Genomic DNA, 18,928 nt, shown 5'->3' with positions numbered 1-18,928 from the left:
CCCATGCTGCTATGATGCCTGAATTTCCGCAAGGGGATCAATAAAGAAATCTTATCTTATATATATTTATATATATTATATATAATGCAACCCCAGTGGAGGACAGACTTAGTTGAGAATGAGGTTAATTTTTTGTATTTGTCTACAAGGACGTCACGCAAGGGATGTACTTTTTAGTAAAAATGTCCTCCATTTATGTTGATTTTCTTGAGCGAGATGAATATGAAATACTTGAGTTGTGCTTCAGGAAGGGAACTTTTTTATAGCACATTTTATTTGCCAAGCTTGGGGGAGAAGGCAGAAAGCTGTGATCTGTATTTATGTAACGGTTGTGACAACGTCACCTCAAACTTCGATGCCCCGAGTGGGAGTCGAACCCCGGTCTCCCACGCCGCTGGCAACAACACAGACCGCTATACAAAGAGGTGAATCCACTACTTCGCAACATGTCTATCTGTCTTTTTGAGGATGTGAGAGTGAGTTTAACCCATAGCACCGCTACTCACCCCAGCCCTTCTTGACTGTGCTTCACGATACCATCCGTTACACTTAGGTAATGACATGTAATGTGTGAATGTAATAGTAATGACATGTAATGTGTGAATGTAATAATGGGTTTTTGCTTGATTCCCACTCCTCCCGGGCAGTGTGTCGAAGTGTCCTTGAGCAAGACACTTATTCCGTAACTGCTCCCGGTGAGCAGGTTGCCACCTTGCATGGTTGTCTCTGTCGTCGGTGAATCTGTGAGTGAAGCGCTTTGGATAAAAGCTGCTATATAAATGCACCATTTACACAAAAATAAAAGAATCAATCATATGTATATCATTTTTATCCCTGATGTGCCAACACCCTAGAACCATATCAACCATAAAAGTTAGGAAAACTCCAGTAATCTAATGAGAGGAGACAGACTGGATAGCACCACACCAAAGTCACCAGCTGTACAGCATCATAAATGCCTAATGTTTCAAACCTATAGGCCATATTGACCATGGTACTCTGATAGAAGCTGAATTCTCAAAAACTGTTTTGGATGCAGAATAACATACTACTACGAATAATAATAATACTTTTTATTCAAATTAGTGTATATACCTGACCACACCGTGCAGTTGTACAGCCCTGGCCTATTTTTATAATTATACTATATTCTATTGTGCTTCTATGTTTATTTAGTTTATATTCCATTTTATTTTATTCCACCTTTTTATTTTTTATTCTACCATAATTGTCTGTTTGTCAATGTCGCACCAAGAACAACCAAATCAAATTCCTTGTATGTGAAAACTACTTGGTAATAAAGACCTTTCTGATTCCGAGTCTTCCAATTATATAATTTATTTACATGTTTTTAATTAAAAAAAACATTTTTAGTAAAATGAAGGTCCACGCAAAATCTGAAAATATCAAAGCTGTTTAATTTCCAGGAGGAACAATTTGATCTTATGATAAACAAAATACACTAAGATTTATTTGATCTTATGTCATCATAAATCAAAACAGAATCACGAGGCAATGTGAAGCAAATACAAACCTATAAGACACATCAGTCACCTCAAAGTGTCCCAGGCCCAGTTATAACTCTGAGGAGAGTTTATGAAAAAAATACACCCATCACTATTTTGCTTTTGTTTTACTTTCCTGAGGTTCAATTTCCCCTCTCACTACACCGTGGAACTTTTAAATCCATGTTAATAAATCACAACTTGGTTTTGGATTTGGTCTGAAGCGCTTGCATTTGTCTCGAATAATCCGTTCTAAATTACGCCCCCGGTGTGAGGACGACCAATCACAACAGTACCTCTTCACCTTGTGACCTCATGAGACCCGCGTCTCCGTGACGACAACAGCATGTCAATCACAAGTTTAACGTCTGCCACTTTCATCCCTTGTTCAGTTCCACTAAGACTGGTAATTACAGAGTCAAAGAAGTAATGCTAAATCATCTGCAGTTACTTTTTCTCTTGTTGTCGTGTGCGTGTGTGTACAGTGTTAATATATAATTTCCCCATGATACACAATCAGCCTACACACTTAACAAGCACCAAGACCATGATTTGGGAGACTGTTCCAACAAACTACTATTTCTAAACATTTGTGAGAATTAGGTTAGGATGCCAAATAAGCATGAGGGGAATATGGGGCACACACACACACACAGACAGACAAAGGTCCTCCCAGATGTCGGCTACTTACTGAAGAGTTGGGGAATATTCTAATGCCCCCCCCCACAATGTTCCTTCATGCAGAAGAGGTCAAACAAACAGCACATTTACACCAACATGTTCCACTACTTTATTACCCAGAAGACACCCCTGCAACAGCCACATCCTGCTCCGCTGCTCCAGGGAACATGATCTTATACAAAAATACTTCCTTCATCACAGGTGGATAATATACATGTATATATATATATATATATAAATAATTTTTTTGGAATCACATATCTGCACTTGAAATATTTACAATGTCTGGCTAGAGACAATAGAAGGTCATTTCATCACATATCACAAGCTTCGCCTGAACCGGGCGCATACCACACTACCAAATGCTTAACCCTTTCACTGCGACAATAGAGAAGGTTAACCCTTTCACTGCCACATGACAAAGGGTTAACCCTTTCACTACCACACTACAACCGTCTGTAGTGTGGTAGTGAAAGGTTAACCTTCTGTAGTGTGGTAGTGAAAGGGTTAACCTTCTGTAGTGTGGTAGTGAAAGGTTTAACCGTCTGTAGTGTGGTAGTGAAAGGTTAACCTTCTGTAGTGTGGTAGTGAAAGGTTTAACCTTCTGTAGTGTGGTAGTGAAAGGGTTAACCTTCTGTAGTGTGGTAGTGAAAGGGTTAACCTTCTGTAGTGTGGTAGTGAAAGGTTAACCTTCTGTAGTGTGGTAGTGAAAGGTTAACCTTCTTTAGTGAAAGGGTTAACCTTCTGTAGTGTGGTAGTGAAAGGGTTTTAACCTCTATGAGGTGTACAGCCTCATAGGGGTTTACAGAGGTTCCAATGATGACGTCACAATGGCTGATAACTGTGCTTTGGAGGTGTGAACAGTGTGTAATGAATGCTTCCTCAGTATTCTGTTTTGGAATTCCACAAATACAAAACATTTCAAATTCCATTGTTACACGATCATTCGATTATGTTCACTTCTCTGTAATTCTAAATGACACTGGTTGTGATCATACATTTCAAAAAGTTAAAGTGTGTAAAGTTTGCATTGGTTGACATTCTGTAAAGGACTCAAAGTCTATGGGCTCCCTCTACTGGAAGGAGATGGCAGTTGCTTCTCTTGTTTCCATCCATGCCTATTTCAGTCAAAATGTTATCCACTCTGACCGGATTCGTTTTTTCACAGCAAAGCATAGGCTACAGTAAGTGCTATATATATACACCCTCTATTACACACAGCTTCAAATTAACATAGTAGTACCTGAGGACAGCTGTTATGGTTTTACTGTCTTCTACTATCATGCACTCTTCCACTAATTAATCTTCCATGTCTATATTACTACCTACAGTACTATACTGATGTCTCTACTACTATGCACTCAACACTGCAGCACCCAAGTTTCAACACTGTTTGATGAACATTGTTACTCGGCTGAAAGAGTTGTGCCCTTCCTGCTGACTTGTCCTACAGAACCTGTAAGTCGCTTTGGATAAAAGCGTTCAGCTGAATGACAAAATGTAAATGTTAAGAGTTTGATGGTGGAACGTATGGTATGGGATCATATATCTCTCATTAAGCTGCAGGACGGGTCTTGTTTGTGTCTCACTTGCCGGTGAGCTTCAGCACATTGCTGACCATATTCCCGATGCCGTCGAAGATCAGGTGCAACTGGGTTTCACACATGAAGGCCGGAGACGTCACCACCTTGTTGTCCTGGTCCACATGGGCCTCGTGATGCGCAAAAGGTCAAGGGTCATTTTTAGAGAAATGGAAATAGATTGTTACGGTTTGCCTCATGCGTGTGTAATATTGGTGTTTTGATTGATTGAAAACTTTATTAACAGATTGCAGAATGGGTACAATACAGTACAGCTCAATACACACAATTGTTAAGGGGATGCAGACCAGAGAAAGACTTTCGTCTTGTTTACATCAGGGTCCCCCATTTTCAATTCATCAGGACATATATGACATACAGATATTCAGTACTGCTACATCTATACATTTATGACATACCAGATTTGTAAATACAGTACCGTTTGTGATTCAGAAGGAGTCAAGAAAAGGGAGTATATACATTTGACATAGAAACTGTACATTGGAGGAGGTTGTGTGGGGGGGGGGTTGGGTACATTGGGATATTGACAACCATACTGGGTAATTTACATTGGAGGTGGTTGGGGGGGAGAAACACTGTATAAACAAGCAAAACTGTACATTGAGGGGGGGAGACACTGTACAAACAAGCAAAATTGTACATTGGACTGTTGACAAAACCATACTAGGTAAGTGACTGTACATTGGAGGGGGTTGGGTTAGGACATTTACAGGGGCCAGTTTTGAATTGCAGTCTCCCGTAGGTGTCCCTTGAGAGTGGTTTTGAAAGTGGGTAGTGATCCACATTCCTTTACAGCTTTGGGTAGGGCGTTCCACATTGATGTGGCATAATTGCGAAACGTGTTTAGTCCCTTATTTGAGCCGAATCTAGGTTTAACATGATTTGTGGCGCTCCCTCTGGTGTTGTGATCGTGGTATTCACTGACCTTTGGGAAGTATTTTGACATGTACATGGGTACCTTGGTCGTGTAGTGTCAAATTCAAATGCGATGTTGTGTTGTTTGTGTGTTTGATAAGTACTCAGAGCGTCTTAAAAAAGCATCATGAATACATGCCGTTTCCTGGATGAAGGACCTTAATGTGTAAAATGTGGCCTGCAGCGCCCTCTGCTGTCCTATTCCCCCCCAAATTTTATTCAAGTGATTTGATTTTCAAGTTTCTAGTTTGAAGTTGTATTTGTCACATATAGGTACATTACAGTGAAACGCTTGGTTCTGTATGAGCCCCCTGAGATTGTGCTTCATACAGTAAAAGTTTAAAGAATAAAGACCAAACACTATACAAAATATACAAAACTACAGTTCAAAATGCAACAAAATGCAAAGATTTGGTAGAGATGTAGTGCAAATATTTTAGTAATAAATAGATAAAATATGGTGTAGTGTTCAAAGTGTCTAAAGTGAATGTTAAAGGTGTGCAATGAATGTAGAATGGGCGGGTTAGTTAGTGTAGCATAGAGTCATTGAGCCTCCTGATGGCCTGATCTCAGAATCATCTTGGGGATTTGAAAAAGGGGCAGAAGCAGGCGTGGCTGACGGTGCTTCTGGGGTCTGGACGTGTCCATGAAGAACACTTACAGCCTGGAGTGACGCTAAATGCAACTCAGCAATCCAGTTCAAAATGCTGTTTAGGGGAAGCTGGATTTCATATCTATTTGCATAAACTGCAATTAGTGTACATATATATATATATATTTTTTTTTCTAGACTTCACTCAGGTGTATTATTGATATCATTGATACTATGTTTGTTTCTGACTCAAAGTGTGTGTGTGTGCGTGCGTGTGTGAGAGAGAGAGAGGGGGGGTGGGGGGGGTGGGGGTTTGAGTTATCAGCCCTTGTGTGGGTGAATGTAACAAGTTCCTAACGTTTTCTTTCCCCTATTATTTCATGCACTTTATTCATTGTTTTAAATTATTATAATTTTTTTGATCCACTTTTTCTCCCATTTTCTATTCTTCTCCCATCCCAATTTTCGTATCATCCAATTCAACCCTCCCCTGTCTTTGAACGTTGTTTCTTGCCTCCCACAAGCCGGCTGCAATGTGGACTAAGTCATACATAGCACGAGTCCCCTCCGATACTCGAGGTAACAGCAGTCGCATCTTTTCACCTGCGCGGCTCAATCTTTCAGCGTCAGGGGTCTGGGCTTTGGAGGGGCCCCGCCCCCGTCGCTTCCTGATTCTACTGCGCAGGCGCACCAACCGACCTGTAGGAGTCGCTGTCCACAACGCCCGATCCCCACCCATCAGTTTTCCCTCCCCCTAATACTGCCAATGTGTGCCAGTGCGGACGATCAGCTAAACTGAAAGCAATGTGGAGCACTGGGCTCTAACAGGGAGGCGAACCTGTTCAAGCCCAGTCTCCAGTATTCGTGGTGAGCGCCTTGCCCACTGCACCACGTAGCCGCCCCAAATTATTATTTTCTTTTAAGTTATTTTGTGCATCACTCTGTTTTGAATTTGATGCAAATTTGCAATGCATGAGGGTCATCCTTTTGTGTTAAATGGCTGCATAAAGCAAGCATTTGTTGACTCATGTTGATAAGAGTATTAAAACTTGAAAAAGATCAGTTTAAGGTAGATAAAAATAAATAAAAAAAACACTGTTTAATTTGCGATTAATGGCGAGTTAACTATGGACAATCATGGGATTAATCAGATTAAATATTTTAATCGATTGACGGCACTAATATATATATATATATACACACACCACGTGATTTTCTTTTATATTCTCCGAGTTTCAAATGTCTCTCCCAAAGCTGCATAGCGCACCTTTAAAACCAACGAATGAAAAGGAGGAGTTTGAGTGAAAGGATATAGTGACCTCCTTGATGCAGTGCTTGGCCCCCAGAGCCTTGATAGCCTGGGCAGTGCCGGCATAGGGCCACCTCCCTCCTTCCTCCTCCTCGTGGCCCACTGTGACCTCTACCCCAGGAAGTACTTTAGCTGCCAGGACAGGAGCGATGCAGCATAGCCTGCAAATAGACAAAGAAGAAACATCATCATAGTACCTCCTGCTCATTGGCTCCATTATTTTATTTTACCTGCTGATTACACTCAGGAAAAAAACCACCAACATAGGCATAAAGAGAATAGTTAGAGAAATTAATGTGGACATTTAATTAAAAGAACATTTTTCTATTTCATCCAGTTGCAGAAACTAGGTCACATCTTTCATACAGACAATGTGCAAGATTGAGAGACTCAGACTCAGCTTCTTCCCCCAGGCCATCAGAACACTGATCTCTCCACACACAAGCACACATGAACACACACACAACAGGTCACTTTAGGAAAAAGCAAAGGTCACTTTAAAAAACATAAATGTATGTTTTGTATAGTTAGTATAGGATAGTTAGCATAACTGTATATTGTATAGTAGTGTATTAGGGGTGGGGGAAAAATCGATACGTAGTAGTATCGCGATACTTTGCGTGGCGATACTGTATCGATACAGGGACGCCAAGTATCAATATTTAATTATTCATAAAAAATAAAAATAAAGTTTGTACAAGGAAGTTGCATTGTTCATTTCAATACCTGTAATAGTACAGTAGTCCACACACACTGTAGAGAGAATGGCGCTGCAACGACCGGCTGCCTTTCTGTTCGCTCCGTCGAGACTGTGCTTACTTTTGTTAATATTTATAGTTTTAAGAGTTTTGTCTGTACCAACAGTAGGTGCATTTAATGTGTATGACCGCCAGTCACTTATAGACATCGGATTACGGGAAACTTACCGATTGGATTACTCACTGGACCAGCTTTCCGAACCGCAACAATGGCCTGAGGAGATTCTCCGGAGAATGGGACCAGATCCTTTGTTCCTTGATCCCAGGAACAAAGGAACCAGACGGCGTGGGAAGAGAGCTGGGATCCGTAACAGGCTGAGATCCAGACGCCACCGAACGCCATTGCCCAGTATATTGCTAGCCAATGTACAATCAATTGACAATAAACTGGATGACATCCGAGCAAGGATTCAATACCAAAGAGACGTCAGGGACTGCAACGTTCTCTGCTTCACCGAAACGTGGCTCACGCCGGACGTTCCAGACCACGCAATCCAACCAGCCGAACACTTCTTTATCCACCGCAAGGATCGTACAGCAGAGTCCGGTAAACAACGTGGAGGAGGTATTGCCTTCATGTTTAACAACAATTGGAGCGATCCAACTAACGTGAAGGAATTATCCAACCACTGCTGCCCAGACCTGGAATATATAACCATCAAGTGTCGTCCTTTCTTCCTCCCGAGGGAGTTAACGGCGATCATCCTTGTAGGAGTGTATATTCCACCGCAAGCCAGCAACAACGTCGCGCTCTCCAGACTCCACGACGAGGTAAATAGAATACAAGCAGCGAACGTTAACGCCGCCATTTTAGTGCTGGGTGATTTCAATAGCACCAATCTGAGAAAGGTATTACCTGACTTCTATCAGCATGTGACTTGCAACACCAGAGGCGGTAACATCCTAGATCACTGTTACACGCAATTTAAAGGTGGCTACAAGGCTCATTCTGATAGTGGCTTTGGTAAATCAGATCACGCGTCCATCTTTCTTTCACCAATGTACAAACAGAGAATCAAAAGTACTCCTGTAGTCTCGCGAGAGGTGCAGAAATGGGATTTGACGTCAGAGGAGACGCTCCAGTCTGCGTTTGACTGCACAGACTGGAATGTGTTCCGCGACACAGATAACATTAATGTCTACACGGAGACAGTGCTGGACTATGTTTGTACTTTGGTGGAAGAAACAATCCCCACTACCAAAATGAGAGTTTACCCAAATCAAAAACCCTGGGTAGACAAATCCGTCCGTGAAGCTCTGAGAGAACGCACCAAAGCATACAACGACGGCCTAGTGGCAGGCAACATGAATGACCACAAGGTGGCGCGATACAACGTAAGGAGGACAGTGTCAGAGGCCAAACGGCGCTACAGGGATAAAATTGAACTCCAGTTTGAACAAGCTGACTCTAGAGCTATGTGGCAGGGGCTCAAAACGATGACAGACTATAAAGGCGCCTCCCTCAAACTGAACAGTGACATCTCCTTAGCAAATGACCTCAATACCTTCTATGCGAGGTTTGATGCTGGTAATAACAACACCAGCTCACAAGCCACGGCAATGGGGGGGGGGGGGGGGGGGGGGGTCGGCTGCTGATGGAGGCGCAGTGTTCAGGGTAACAGAGCATGAGGTGAGGCGGACCTTTAAAAAAGTGAATATCAGGAAGGCAGCAGGTCCGGACTGCATCCCCGGCCGCGTCCTAAAAGTCTGTGCCGACCAACTGGCCCCAGTATTCACTGACATATTTAACCTGTCCTTAGAACAGGCTGTCATCCCCACCTGCCTGAAGAAGTCCACTATTATCCCTGTACCCAAAAAATCCAAGCCTGCTTGCCTCAACGACTACCGCCCTGTAGCTCTCACCTCCATAGCCATGAAGTGCTTTGAGAAGCTAGTAAAGGGCTACATCTGCTCCTCCCTCCCCATCAACATGGACCCCCTGCAATTTGCATACCGCCCCAACAGGTCCACGGAGGACGCCATAGCCCATGTGCTGCACACAACAGCATCACACCTGGACAAGAGGCAGGGGAACTATGTGAGAATGCTATTCATCGACTACAGCTCGGCATTCAATACCATAGTCCCCTCCATACTCATAGCCAAGCTCAGGGACCTGGGCTTGAACTATGACCTCTGCCAGTGGGTCTTGGACTTCCTGACTGGCAGACCCCAGGTGGTGAGAGCAGGCAACTGCACCTCCTCATCCATCACCCTCAACATAGGGGCCCCCCAGGGCTGTGTTCTGAGTCCCCTCCTCTACTCCCTGTACACACACGACTGTGTGGCTCAGCGGAGTAGCAATACAATCATCAAATTTGCTGACGACACAGTGGTGGTGGGCCTGATCTCTGCCAACGACGAGAGGGCCTACCTGGAAGAGGTCAAGGTCCTGGCGGGATGGTGCCAGGAAAACAGCCTCTCCCTGAACGTCAGCAAAACAAAGGAGATGATTGTGGACTTCAGGAGGTCGGGGGTCAAGGACTACAGCCCCCTCAGCATCGACGGGGCACCGGTTGAGAGAGTCAACAGCTTTAAGTACCTCGGAGCCTACATATCCGAGGACTTGACATGGACCACACACATTGACAGTGTTGTGAAGAAGGCACGACAACGCCTCTACTTCCTCAGGCGCCTAAGGAAGTTCCAAGTCAGTCAGAAGATCCTTAAGAACTTCTACTCATGTACAATAGAGAGCATCTTGACCGGCAACATCACCTCCTGGTTTGGGAATAGCACTGCACAAGACCGAAGCAGACTACAAAGAGTGACACGTGCAGCCGAACGCACAATTGGAGGGGGGCTCCCCACCCTCCAGAACATTTACAACAAGCGTTGCAAGGGCAAGGCTAAGAGAATCATTAAAGACTCCAGTCACCCGAACAACTGCCTCTTTGAACTGCTGCGGTCAGGCAAGCGATACCGGAGTCTCAAGGCGAGCACAGAAAGACTCAGAAGAAGCTTCTATCCCCAGGCCATCAGGCTGCTAAACGAACAATGAACACTACACAACAACAACCACCAAACGCACATAGCACACACATCCACATGCACACACTCACTTTAAACAAACACACTGTAGCACCCACTCCACACACTTTATAGCACACACCCACTTTAAACAAACACACTGTAGCACCCACTCCCCACACTTTATATTTATTGATGAAGGATTGCACTACAACTCGTACACCTTACTGTAAATTGTACCTAAATTGTACCTCATCCCATTTCTGCTTTGCACTATATAGTACTGTACATTAGTACACTGCATAGTATTGTATATTATATGGTAACTCAGAACATTGTACATATGTCTATACCGAACACTGTGACCTCATTTTCTTCTTCTAAATTACATGCTATACTATGTTATTTGATACTATCTTGTCTAGCACAGTCTCTGGAGCGTAACAGTAAGAAGCATTTTGTATGAAAGTATTCTGTACTTCTGTATGACAACTATTAAAGAAACTTGAACTTGAAACACACACGTGCATTCAGTTAAGTTGGAATATGACTGTAATACAAACAGTTCAGTTTGTCAGGTAAAACGTTTTTTTTTTTTTTATACTCAGCGTATCACGATAGTATCATATCGTGAGGTCTCTGGCGATTCCCACCCCTATAGTGTATATAGGACTCATTACCTTTCATTCGTAAACTTAGCATTCTATAGTATAGTATTTTATCCAGCTGCCAGCAGAAGGAAATTAAATTTTAAACACTAATTTGCACGAACAACATTAAAACAAAGGTGCACCTCAGTTATAGGTATCAAACTATGGAACTCTTTGCAGAACGATGAAGAGTTCCACTAATATATTTCACTTCAAACGGTTGTGCAAAGAAAAGATACATAGACAGTATAGCACAGTTTAGTATAATATTGCAGTTTAGCATGTCAGGATGACGTAGCATAGAGTTGCAGTGTAGGCCAGTATGAGTATAGTAATAGTATATAGCAGCGTAACATAGAATAATAATATATTATAATATTGTATAATACTGTACCAATATGGTGTAGAATAAATAGTATGATTTAGTTATATTATAATAAAATAGAAATTAGATAGTATATAGAAGTATAATACATTATATAAGTGTGTGTGTGTGTGTGTGTGTGTGTGTGTGTGTGTGTGTGTGTGTGTGTGTGTGTGTGTGTAAATGAATGAACCTAAATATGTAGTTTGACTGATAGATACACAAAATGGGTTTATTTATGTTGATTTAATTTGGTTGTGTTGATGTTTAAATTTTTGGCAAAATGGGTATATTCTGTTTGGTTTTACACAATAAGTCTATCGGTGTGTTGTGTGTGTGTAGGGGCAGGTATATATACAATGTTTTCTTCTTCCTGTTCCTTTCGGCCATGGTATTTGGTGAATTATATGAATATGTACTGTTGGACTGTGGTAATTCAATGTACAAATAAATAAATGATGATGATCTTAGTACCTTTTATCATGTCTATCTATTATCTATTCTATTTTATTCTATTATTATTTGTATTTTTTGCACAATCAAGGTGGGCATGACCACCTTCATTTCACTACATGTCTCGTGTGTATGTGACAAATAAATCTCTTGAATCTGTCATACAGACAATTAGTTTCAGTTCTCTTACCCAATGGGTTTGCCTGCTTTGTGAAAGTCCTTCAAGACACGCTCTACGTCTTGGTTCACTTTGCACTCTGCCCCGTCCACTGCAAACGTTGACCTAGAATGCAATATTGCGAACGGGGGGGAAAAGATGAGTACATTAGCTCCCAGTTGGCTATTGAAGTATTATATGCTAATTCCGGGAGGGAATTCCTGCGATATATGACACTCCTTTATTTCCTCATACCCAGGTATTCCCGCGGTTCCAGCCCACCCAAACCAATCCACGATTCTGCTCCACTGGTTCTGGGACGGCTCGCCATTCGCCCAATTTTCGCGCGGTAACCGCTATAAAATCCCCCCTTTTTCCCCCTTCCTCAGTGTCTCTATCTCTTTGAGGAAATACAAGGTATGTGTGTTAGTCATCTTTGTTTACATACCATTCATTCATTGTCATGTATTATGCGCTTTGACCAGGGTTCCCAGACATTGCAAAATGAAATTCAAGGAATTTCAAGTAATTTTATAAGCACTATTTTTCATTTTAAAAGGGCATTTAAAAGGATACAATTCACTTTTAAATGCCGTTTTTTATAGAAAAAAAATCACCTACAATTAGTTACACTTTAAATTAAAAAGAAATTATATTTCTGACACTAATTTCACAATTTTGGCTCTGTAGATCACCACAATGGACTTGAAATGAAATAATCAAGATGTGCTCCAAGTCAGGTAATTAAGATAAGGTACATGGTGATAGAAAACATGATAGAGCTCATAAAATTATAGTACAGTGGGGAAGTACATTTTTAAAAATTTAAATAGGCAGTGTAAACAATATAACAATTTAATTAACTCTGAGTATGCGCATATGAGCAAGTAGGCAGTGTAAATAAGTCAAGGTGCAGATGAGGGTATGTATGCCCTCTCAGTTCTATTTGCATTACAATAAATATAGTTACAATAGACACTATAATCTGGACACACAGGTGCAGTATGCATAAGGCGTGATATACTTCATACATTATCTGTTAAGGTAGTCCGTTTAGGTGGGAGTCAGACACACTCAGTGATAGTAGTTCCTAGTAGTTGAATGTCTGGCAGCGGTCCCTGCCCACTGTTGTGGAGCCTGATGGACGCTGATATGAAGGACTGGCCGAGGCGGTTAGTTGAGTGTCGGGGGGGTATGAGTCTGTGGGTGCGGTTACACCTTTCGTTTCATCTTCGTATTGTTGTCATATGCGTTTCGCCGCGACGTCGTGCGCCTCGAGTCACACTTTCGTTTGTTTTTCGTTTTTGTCACCCGAGCACACTGATGTAGTACACTGCCAAAGCAGTAGGTGGCAGTAGGTGGCAAACATGAAGGCAATTTCAACCAATCAGAACTTGAATGTGCCTGCAAAGCAAATGTCAACAAGGCGGCCACCATCTTTTTCCTAGTTACCCAATGCAGCAATTCTTTTTCAGCAAAACCTAATAAAAGTGCAATAAACAAAACGGATACATTCACTGTGTGTTCTGCCTGTCATTTGTTGATGATACAAAAATAGCATCAACACAAGTGACCACCAAGAGCGGATAGTTTAGTCTAAAAAAAGATCGGTAGCATTGTTAGCTGCATGCTAACGTCAATGGAGTATGCCATTATAACAATATAGCATTGTGGCTAGAAGCTAACGTTAGCTCACGCTACTTAGCCAGCACCAAACTGATGATATCGCGAGCTATCAGTAGTTAGATAACATTAGAGACAACGCTGTGTGTATTAAACAAAGGTGAATAGATGACTGGGCCATTTTGTTTAATGCTTGTTAAGTTGAAAGAGGAGCTCTGAGCTAACAGGGTCTGAATCCTGATAGCTCACGTTAGCCAGCTGCTCATGCAATCGGTAATGCTAGCAGAATGAATGGATGTAAACTTTATTTAACATATTGCATATGGGTACAATACAATACGGCTCAATACAAACAATTGTTAAGGGAATGCAGACTGTTGTAGCTTGGACTGGGGTCCTTATAACAATAACTTGACAACACATGGTAGCTGAAGCTATTTGGGACACGGAGCTATGTCCCAAACACAAACACACACACTGTTGTCACCGGAAGGGCACGCAGATGGTATCTACTGCGCATGGGCGTTTTCGCAACAACGGCTCCGTGCAGACTACACGCTGTTGTCGGCGCGTTTTTTTGCGTATCTCCAAAACGCAAACACAATTTAGCGTTTCAGCCGTATCCACAAAAAAACGCCAAAAGACGCATTTCTGTGTAATAGGGACATGAAACGTATTCAAAAACGTATAAAAAAAACGCCAGGAATACACTAGTCTAACCATGGCCTGTGACCATGGCCTGTGACTGAAGTGAACGTGCTTCTCATCTCGACTAGTAGAGGGGGTGGGAGGGATTCTCCAGGATAGCAGCCAGCTTCCTTCTCATCGCCCTCTCTGCCACCACCTCTAGTCTGACCAGCTCGACTCCCACCACAGGCCCAGCGACCATATAGGTAGGAACTAGGGATGTCCGATATTATCGGCCGATATTGGCATTAAAATGTGATATCGGAAAATATCGGTATCGGTTTTCAAAAAAAAAGAAGAAAAAAAAAGATTATATATATATATTTTTTTTTTACATTTCTATAACCTTTATTTACCCAGGCAAGCAAGTAAGAACAAATTCTGATTTTATTTATTGTCAAAAGTATGCATAATGTTGTGTTAATTCCACAACAAGAGATATGTAATGATAATTACCTAACATTATTCAATTTTGGGGGGGGGGGGGGGGGGGGGGGACCCTGCACATATCGGTATCGGTTGATATCGGTATCGGAAATTAATTGTTGGTGTCCCTTGAATTGATGTAGCCCCCCCCAGCATAGAAGAGGACGCTGGCCACTACAGACTGGTAGAACGACTGCAGCAGTCTATTGCACACATTGAAGGATCAGAGTCTCCTCACCCCTGAGGAAGAACAGCCTGCTCTGTCCCTTCCTGTAGAGGCCAGGGCCTGTCCGACCAGTCCAGTTTATTGTTAGGTGTACTCCAAGGAACTTATATGTCTCCACCACCTCCACCTCATCCCCTCTGGGATATTATGTAATGACAATTGCGCGTTGACACGCCCACTATGCAAAACAATTACTTGCACACTGTGCTCCTAAATGATTTTTCCGGTTCGCACAAATCTTATTTTTAGGGGCAAATGCAAGTGAAATGCTCACACTGTAGAGCCCTGTTCATTTGTCATCAGATTAACACACACGCACGCGCGCGTGCGCATGCGATGGGCGACCCACAGGAACATACACATGCACTGAGTCGCTGAAGAAATGTTCTCTGCACTCGTCTTCCCATCCCGTCGTCCTCCCCCCCCAAGGGCAGTCGTGCCCAGGACCAATCCAAGTGCTCCTGTCCGTATTAGTCAGGGACGCAACAGCGTTAGCGATCTGTTGTGCATGTTTTTCCATTGGGTTTCTCTTATCGGGAGGGGAAACCCTTGTGAGCACAGGGAGAACATGCAAACTCCCCACAGAAAGGCCCAGGAGATACCCCACCTGGGTAACTGGCAACACGGCAACCTGGTCCCCAAGCAGGAATCGAACTCACAACCTTCTAGCTGTGAGGTGACAGTGTTAACCACTACACCACCGTTCCCAGAGTCTCTGTGGTGGTAGGCGAGTGCTTAGACCTCTACGCTACCCAGCTGCCCTAAACGATTGACTTCTATGGAATCTGTTAAACGTATTCTTTTGTGTCCGTCGTCATTTGTGTGGGTTGAACTTGTGAACTGGCATTCAAGCAGGTTATAGAAATCAAATCAAAAATGAAAAGCTGTTCGACTTACAGATTTTTGGCTGCCCCAAAGCCCCCTGGGAAAATTATGGCATCGTGGTTGCCGACACTGAGAAGGGCCAAGTCTGTGATGTTGCCGCGGGCAATACGTGCCGACTCTGCCAACACATTCCTGGTGGGAAGACGAGACGTTCACTTACCGGACTGGATGGATTGTGTCATGACCCACTGACTACAAGGAAACAGCATGTCGAGAGTGATAGAATAATATGTGAAAATGGAACATGCTATTTGCAGAAGTCAGACAAGAATATAGATACCAATTTCCTCTCTGTGCGTTCAGTAGAAAGCTATATGAATTGAAAACGGGGGACCCTGATGTAAACAAGACGAACGTCTTTCTCAGGTCTGCATCCCCTTAACAATTGTGTGTATTGAGCCGTACTGTACTGTACCCATTCTGCAATCTGTTAAATTAAGTTTTCATTCATTCATCCGACTGCGAGCTAGCCTAGCTTAGCACAAATGAATGGAAGCAGATTAATTTAAGCCTAGCTTAAAACTCCAGGGAGGTGTTTTTGGCCAACAGCTAGGCTAGCTGATCCGTATCCGCTTCCATTCATTTGTGCTAAGCTAAGCTAGGTTGCAGCTGGATAGCTTTCTAGTGAACGCACAGATAAAAAAATTGTGATCCATCTTATTGTCCGACTCTGGAAAAGTCCTAAAATTGTTCCTTTAACATTACAAAGTGCTCAATAGACCACTGAACTTCACATTGAGCTCATGGAGGAGAGAGCGTGGGGAGAAAATGAATGAATATGGATGAGAGCCTTGACATTAAGTGGTTGTAGCTACGGCGGTGGGGGTGCTGGAGACATGATCCAATATACTTGTATACGCCCGAGTCTCCTGAACATGGCGCGAACAATCCCAAGTCGACTTTCTCCGAGCAGCCTACTCGCTTTTTCGCACCTACTCCCGAACTACGCATGCGCAGATTGATGAACCTAGACTCCGTGGGCAATATTTGCCTAGTTCGGGAGTATGTGCGGAAAAGTGACTATAGCTTGGCAGAGAAAGTGCTGATCGACATGCAATTGGTATCTCCGTGTTCAGGGGACTCAGGCGTATACAAGTCTATTGGATCATGTCTACAGCACCCCCACAGCCGTAGCTACAACAACTTAATGTCAAGGCTCTCATCCACGTTCATTCATTTTCTCCCCACGCTCTCTCTCCCATGATTTCAGAATCCCGGAAATGTTGCGGTGGTCTATACTATAATAGGACATGGGACTATTACTACTGCAAGTCCTGACCTGGATTCCCCAGCAGGCTGGCCCTTGCTATGGTCGATCACATGCATTTGAGAAACATCAGGTGCATACATCTGAACCTCTGCTCCACCTCTGCTCAGGTGCACCAGGATCCTAAAACAAATGCACACACAATATCGTGCCAGGAATAAGAGCAGTAACTGTACGAATCACCCGACTACCCAAATATAATTGAATAGAGTAGTAGGCTACATGGTATACATAATATGCTGGCAGCTGCTAAAATTGCTATAATGTCTTGTTCAGTCATAAAATAGAATAAAACAAAATACAACTCACGCCGATGCTTCGTGGATCTCTGTGCCATCATACACACCACAGCCGGACAGCACCTGTCAAGAGATCATGCAAAACATACATTGGAGGAGAACTTTCATACTGAAGGCTCGTCGCCAGTAATGTGCTGCTGCATACTTCAAGTTCAACACTTACAACTGCGACTTTTGCTCCGCAGACACTCGCCCCTGTATGGATACCAGCATTCACTCCTTGTATTTTCGCCAGGTATGGCACTGATTTGAAAGCCAATGACCTAATTGTGAACATTTTCGCAGAGTAGATTAATCTCACAACTTCGCCGGTCAGTCACACGCTGGACTGCTGTAGTCAACAAATGCGTCGCATTATATCAGCAAGGTCAAACAGGTCTGTGATGTTAGGAATATAAATGTTGGACCTGGTTAATAGTTACCTGTTGTAAATAATTTCAGAGGTCGCAACGTTAACGTGTTTGCATTTAGAACAACAATAAATAATAGTAGAAGCAAAGATAAAAATGTGTAATTTGAATATGACCCGGAAGTATTTGAGACAGAAAATGCGCAGTACGTCATATCCGGCTGAAAACACCTACGCGCCCACGAGCGTGAATACTTTACCCAAGGCACATGCCTTTCCGCGTTCGGTTTGCGCGCCCTGATTGGCCTCTCAGCGCCCAATCGCGTTAGCCCTACTATCGCCGCACTACTCGCTCAATATACTACTATCACTGCATCAGCTTTCAGTTACGCAGTCCTCGCCCATTTCCTTGTATTGTTTTCATCTCCGCCGTGCATCATATACTAAAACTAACTATCACTCAACTCACTATCACTCAACTCGCTACCGCCGTGCACAGTGGTGGACTGGCCATCGGGACGTTCGGGACGAATCCCGATGGGCTGGAACCAAAGTGGGCTGGTCCAAAAAATTAATTAATAATTAATACTTTTTTTTTTTTACTTTTTTTTTTTACTTTTTTTTTTTGTGTGAGTCGGTGTGTGGGCCACTAATGTGGGCCAGTGTGTGGGCCGGTGTGTGGGCTGGTGTGTGGGCCAGTATGTGGGCCAGTGTGTGGGCCGGTGTGTGGGCCAGTGTGTGGGCTAGTGTGTGGGCCAGTGTGTGGGCCAGTGTGTGGGCCACTAATGTGGGCCGGTGTGTGGACCGGTGTGTGGGCTGGTGTGTGGGCCGGTGTAGTGTGTGGGCCATATGTGGGCCGGTGTGTGGGCCATTATGTGGGCCGGTGTGTGGGCCAGTGTGTGGGCCGGCAATAAAACTTATCACAGTTCTGATTTGCCTTAAGATGCAGTTTAAGATGGGTCTTGAACATGGAGTATGTAGGGCACTCTCTAATCACAACTGGTAGGCTATTCCAGTAGTTACCACCTTTAACAGAGAACACAGTTTTTGCAAAGGTAGTATACCGAAAAGGCACCTTACAGTCCCCTCTACTGATGGCCCTGGTGGTAATGCCAGTGTCTGCTTTCTGTTGGATGAACTCATTCAATGGGGGAGGGGCAAGTCCATGCAGAACCTTGTACATGAAGCAAGTATATTTGAAAACTTGGAAA

The 18,928-nt window shown here is 43.2% G+C and overlaps 1 protein-coding gene across 2 annotated transcripts; it reads right to left on the bottom strand.

Annotated features, from left to right (window-relative positions):
• Window positions 1–2,281: 2,281 nt before the first annotated feature.
• Window positions 2,282–17,885, bottom strand: gatd3 (glutamine amidotransferase class 1 domain containing 3). Of its 2 annotated transcripts, XM_084313765.1 has the most exons (8): window positions 17,791–17,885; window positions 17,532–17,631; window positions 17,379–17,431; window positions 17,082–17,192; window positions 15,815–15,934; window positions 11,989–12,081; window positions 6,608–6,764; window positions 2,282–3,900 (listed from the first exon to the last, which is right to left on the bottom strand). In XM_084313765.1, exons 4-8 carry the CDS (start codon window positions 17,150–17,152, stop codon window positions 3,772–3,774), a joined length of 570 nt encoding a protein of 189 aa, XP_084169891.1. In that variant the 5' UTR covers window positions 17,153–17,192; window positions 17,379–17,431; window positions 17,532–17,631; window positions 17,791–17,885; the 3' UTR covers window positions 2,282–3,771. The 2 variants fall into 2 exon arrangements, with proteins under 2 accessions (XP_084169891.1, XP_084169890.1); XM_084313764.1 differs by lacking the exon at window positions 17,791–17,885 and having other exon boundaries at window positions 17,532–17,747.
• Window positions 17,886–18,928: the final 1,043 nt, after the last annotated feature.

This window comes from Notolepis coatsorum (genome assembly GCF_963971535.1).
Source record: "Notolepis coatsorum genome assembly, chromosome: 5".
Classification (NCBI taxonomy): domain Eukaryota; kingdom Metazoa; phylum Chordata; class Actinopteri; order Aulopiformes; family Paralepididae; genus Notolepis; species Notolepis coatsorum.
The sequence above is the reverse complement of the archived record's forward strand: the minus strand, read 5'-3'. Positions and strand labels throughout refer to the sequence as shown.